Raw genomic sequence first — 5,736 nt, forward strand, 5'->3', positions numbered from 1 at the left:
TGAAGTATAGTCACTGTTGTAATGTAGGAAACACGGCAGGCAATTTGCGCACAGCAAGCTCCCACAAACAGCAACATGGTAATGACGAAACCATCTGTTTCAGTGATGTTGATTGAGGGATAAATAATAAGTAAAAATTCTTTCCACTAGCAGGATCGGTAACTAGAGGACACAGATTCAGCAAAAGAACCGGTTGGGTGGGAATTGATTCTTTTTACATGGAGTTGCTACAACCTGGAATGCGCTGCCTGTAAGGGTGGTGGAGCAGATTCAATAGTGACTTTCAACAGGGAATTGGATATATACTCGAGAAGGAAAGATTTGCAGGGCTATGGGGAAAGAGCAAGGCAGTGGGACTAATTGGAGCGCTCTTTCAAAGAGCCGGCACAGGCACGATGGGCCGAATGGCCTCCTGTGTTGTATGATTCTAGAATATATGCCAGGGCCCTCCCACCCTGGTCACTAATATCGTCTTTGAATATCAATATCACCATTCGGATCCTTCAGGGCTCCCAACATTTCCCTGAAATGAATATGTGTATAGCCCAAGAAAATCTATCTATATATATAAATCGGTACTTCTGTCATTCTGTCTGCCATTCTGTCTGTCATCGCCTGTGCGTCTGGCGGGCTATGCGCTCGAAAGTTACAGGGCATACCTACGCGCGCGTTACCTCCAAAGAAAGCTTACGCTTCCGAGACGGTTTTAAGCGTATTTACGTTTCGGCCAGGCTAAAATCGCGCCTGTGGTATTCCAAAAACCTTCAACATTCCGCTCATTAGCATCTCATTATCCGCTCATTAGCGACAGAGTGACCTCGAGGTCGACCAATCGTACGGCAGCTTGCTGCCGCGTGCGGCCAGGCCCTCCTACGGTCGAGTGACCAATCCTACGCTTTGGTGACCTGACGGTCGACCAATCGGTGTGTGTGTGGGCGGGCCTTATCGTTCTGAACCGAGGTGAGTCGCCGCCATCTTGCTTCCATTCTTTTTCCTGCTTTCTGCGTCTTTCTTTTCAAATATACATTTCCAGCAAAATAAAATTCAATTTATTAAATTCTTTTAAAATAAATCACTCATTTGTAAATATTTTATCTAACCTGAACATTCTTTTTCCTACCTTTGCCCGTTTTTTTCTTAGGCCTGAAAGCCTCGGCCTTTCTTGCCCAGCCAGGCCCGAGCTAGGTAACTGGGCTGCTGCTAAGCTCCTCACCCCCCCCGCCCCCCACCCCCGCCCGTGTCACGTTACCCGGGGCAACGGCGTCAGCCACGAGGGTCAGGGTGCGCGCGCAGCAGGAGCAGGTGAGACTCTGTTCCGCGCTTGGCTCGGGTGGGGGGGGGGGGCGGGGCTCTCGAGAGTGCGGATCGGGTTACCCCGGCAACGGGAGTGCGGGCCGGCTGGGGCTTGGAGAGCGCGGCTCTCGGCCGGGGGGGGGGTGGGGCTTGGACAGCGCGGCTCTCGGCCGGGGGGGGTGGGGCTTGGACAGCGCGGCTCTCGGCCGGGGGGGGTGGGGCTTGGACAGCGCGGCTCTCGGCCGGGGGGGACGGGGCTTGGAGAGCGCGGCTCTCGGCCGGGGGGGGCGGGGCTTGGAGAGCGCGGCTCTCGGCCGGGGGGGGCGGGGCTTGGAGAGCGCGGCTCTCGGCCGGGGGGGGCGGGGCTGAGAGAGCGCGGCTCTCGGCCGGGGGGGGGGCGGGGCTCGGAGAGCTGGGCTCTCGGCAGTGCGGGGCGGCGCAGCAGGGTTACCACACCAACCGGGCATGGCCGTGCCTGTCTCTCAGCCTCAAGCCCTCCCTTCCTCCCTCCCCCCCCGCCCTCCTTCCCCCCCCGCCCTCCCTCCCTTCCCCCCACCCGCGCTCTCTCTACCCCCCAGTCGCTCTCTCTCTTCCCCCCCCAGTCGCGCGCTCTCTCTCTCTTCCAACAACAACATGCCCTCGAAAAAGCCTCGGCACCGCCGGGCACTTCAGCTAGTTAAATATAAACTAAACAAGCAATCCTCAAGGTGGATAAATAAGGTAACTGAAATCTGAATAAGAAAAAGTGCAGGAAGCATGTGGGAAGAGGGGAGATCTCTGGGAGGAGTTTAGGAAGTTACTGAAACGGATTAAAGGATATTAGAGGTATAAAAGAGCCCGAGAGAGATGAACAAAAGATGTTAAACACAATACTAAACAATCTTCCAGCATCACAAGACGAAAAGAGCAGTTAGAGAGGAAGTGAAAGTTCTAAAAGTGACATTGACTATGAAGAAGTTAGTGATTAGAATTATTGTAACATTCAGCTGATCTTTGTCAGACTGTGACTGTTCACAGCTCTTCTGCTCCTAACTTGCTTCCTCTTTTTCGTTTTTCTGTTACTTGGTATCATTCTCCACCTCGTCCTTTTGCCGCATTCTGTCGCTGCCATTTGTCTTGTTCCCGCTGCTCTGGAGTTTTCCCTATTTTGTTTCTATTTTTCCCAAGTTTCTCCCCTCCTCTCCCAGCAGGACTGACTTTTGCTGGCAGAGCAGGTTCACAGAATCACAGAAACCCCACAGTGTGGATCGAGCCTGCACCGACACATATCCCACCCGATGCCCGTAACCCCTACACCAACACATATCCCACCCTATCCCCGTAACCCCACATATTTAATCCCCCTAACACTAAGGGTCAATTTATCATAGCCAATCAACCTAACTCGCACATCTTTGGACTGTGGGAGGAAACCCACGCAAACACGGGGAGAATGTGCAAACTCCACACAGACAGTCACCCGAGGCCAGATTCGAACCCGGGTCCCTGGCGCTGTGAGGCAACAGTGCTAACCACTATGCCACCATCCTTCAATAGGGATTTGGATATATACTTGAGAAGAAAAAAATTGCAGGGCTGTGGGGAAAGAGCGGAGGAGTGGGAATTGGATCGCTCTTTCAAAGAGCCGGCACAGGCACGATGGGCCGAATGACCACCTCCTGCGCTGTAAGCTTCCGTGACCTGGTAGCAGTCTAAAATAATGAAGGTTTGATAGGGTGGATGTGGAGAAACTTTCTACTGGTGGGTGTTATCCTTGTTTTCAAATCCCTCCATGGCCTTGCCCCCTCCCTATGTCTGTAATCTCCTCCAGCCCCCCAACCCTCTATCTGCGCTCCTCCAATTCTGGCCTGTTGAGCATCCCCCGATTTTAATCGCTCCACCATTGGCGGCTGTGCCTTTGATCAAGCTTTTGGTCACTTGCCCTAATATTTCCTTACGTGGCGTGGTGTCAAATTTTATTTGATAATGCTCTCGTGAAATGCCTTGGGATGTTTTACTATGTTAAAGACGCTATATAAATACAAGTCGTGTCTCCCAGCTCCCGCGGTTCACCTTTCCTGCTGCAATTAACCACAGGGGTTCTGATTGGGGACTATGGAGGCTGAGGAGCTGCCTTAGAAATGCAAACTTGGAACAAAGCCCATTGCTCATCACCGAAGGTCATTGGGCGCAGATCTGAAGCAGAGCTAAAGCTCCTGTTACTATTTTAGGGTTGACTGTATTTAGACCTGGTGAAGGTCACTTACTGAACTCAGGCTACAGTAGCTACATGCTAGTGAAGGTGTAGTACAGGCCCAGTGGGGTAAATGGCCTAGTTTGATGTCATTTCAACAATCCAATATGTTTCAACTGTAAAATACGCTCTGCTTCCGTTAGTAATGAGATGCCACAGCATTGCAACCGAGGAGAAATAACATTTTATTTTGATTCCATGCTGGATACAGAAAGACCAGCATAACTGTACCCTAGCAGACAGTGTTGTTAACAGACACTCTGTCCCCCTACTGTTATAGTCACTTAGTGCACACCTGTGCAGGCAGCAATATGGTGTCATGTCAGGGGTAAGTGCATCAGGTCTGTCGGCTGAAGCACACTTGTGTTTCAGCCTTATTCATAACAAGAAATACCACAATCGTTACACAGACAACCATTTAAAATAACCTTTACACCAAAGCATTTAACACATCATTGCACTTAGAGGTACTCAGAATATTACAGTACGAAGGATAATTCAGGATAAATTAAAATGCATTCATAAAAATCAGCAGGAGGTCCTGCTTTTGTCATTCTAGTGCTGGAAGCAAGTCAGCCACACTGTCCACATAATAGTTGGGGACCAGCTTGTGGCGGTCCGCAGAGTCACTTTCCTGATGGGCCCTCGCCTCTTCCAGGGTAGAAACGCCAGTCAGGGTCAGGATGGTGCGGATGCCACAGTTTGACCCCATGAGGATGTCAGTGTCCAGCCGATCGCCCACCATGACTGTCCTGCTCGGGTCGACGCTATGCTCTTTCACCATACACTCGAACATAAAGGAGCCGGGCTTGCCAATGACGTGAGCGGTGCGATTCGATGCTGCCTCAAGGGCCTTCACCAAGCAGCCCGTGCCTGCGGAGAGAGAAAGGGGTTAGCGATGGGGGCCATAATCATGCATCACCAGTCCATGAGTACGAGGATAAACTCTGGAAGGGCAACAGCCTATGGTTGAAGTTTTAATACAACATTGTGGGGGGTGGGGACACAATTAGGTGGCTCAATGAAAAGGGTGTTCAAATTGCCATGGAAACACATTCTACCTCACCCACCCTCAGAATTGGCTTGAACGAGACTGTCACACCTGCCAAATACCACATCCAAAATATCTGTTCTATTGTCGAGGGTGTAAATAATGAACCGTTTGCATTGCAGGAGGCTTATTAATGGGGGTCTCACGCTGCTCGTTTTGCTTATTCTCCTATGGCTATTTTCTGACCCAGATACGGTGGTTTAAAATCATTAGACGAGACACGCACACTGCACCAGCTTCTCCTCGCAGCTATCAGAATTAATTCACATCTTATTTACTGCTACAGCAGAACTGGCTGCGGAGAGAAAAGTAGTACTCAAAAAAAAAAAAAAAATTCAAATTCCTTCTCACGGGTGACTGGGACTAGGGAATTAGAGGAGCGCTGGGAATAAGGAGATGGGATTTACAGCACAAAATGAGGTTAACGGTTCATGGCGACAGCAGTATGCATACAGGACATAAACGACAAGAGTTGGAACAGACTGGATGCAAGGCAGTTGCTCTTTCCCCCCCAGAGAGCAGTGAGCCTCTGGAATAGAATGCCAGCTGGTGTGGTGGGTGCTGACTCGGCCTTCAAGAGGGAGCTGGACCGGTTCTTGACTGGGGCAGAGATCGCATCGTATCGAAGGTCAGTGGCTATATAGACAACACTTGGTCCAGGGTCGTGGACTGGTTACGATTGTGTGTGTGTCAGAAGAATTCCCGGGTAATGTTCCCTCATTGGTCCTGGGTTTTGCGCCTCTCCCAGGAGATTATATAGCTGTGTGGTGGGAAGTGTCTCGTCACGATGCGCCAGCCATCAGGAGTGTGGGGCAGGCTTGATGGACCAGCTGGTCTTTCAGAAGGATATCCACCTCCAGTCCAAAACTCTACTGTTTTATAACTTTGGGGACAATAAACATGGTAACCAAGCAGGGACCACTGACATTGCAACTGGGCACAAAGAGCCCCTGGCTGGACAAACACCGTAAGCGAGCATAGGCCCGAGCTGCAGCTTGATCAGTCAAGTGATGGTACCAATGGTGCCCTGTTGGAATAAGAGAGAGTGCACTTGCCACGTTTTATTTCACAGTAGAAGACACAGATGCTCTCAACACTGGTGTCAGGCTCTTTATCTTGCTTAGAAATAGGCACTGGATTATATATCATAGAAATTTAC

At 50.6% G+C, this 5,736-nt stretch overlaps 1 protein-coding gene across 1 annotated transcript; it reads right to left on the reverse strand.

Moving 5' to 3' along the window:
- Positions 1-4,076: 4,076 nt before the first annotated feature.
- LOC147080696 (phosphoglycolate phosphatase-like) lies at positions 4,077-4,399 on the reverse strand (the record flags this gene model as incomplete). Its single annotated transcript, XM_085981110.1, has 1 exon — positions 4,077-4,399. A coding segment is annotated over one exon (323 nt), but the record flags the coding sequence as incomplete, so codon positions are not given.
- Between the last annotated feature and the right edge of the window lie 1,337 nt (positions 4,400-5,736).

The sequence above is a fragment of the Somniosus microcephalus genome, unplaced genomic scaffold (genome assembly GCF_052327205.1).
Source record: "Somniosus microcephalus isolate GS21.2 unplaced genomic scaffold, FLI_Smic_1.0 scaffold1222, whole genome shotgun sequence".
NCBI lineage: Eukaryota > Metazoa > Chordata > Chondrichthyes > Squaliformes > Somniosidae > Somniosus > Somniosus microcephalus.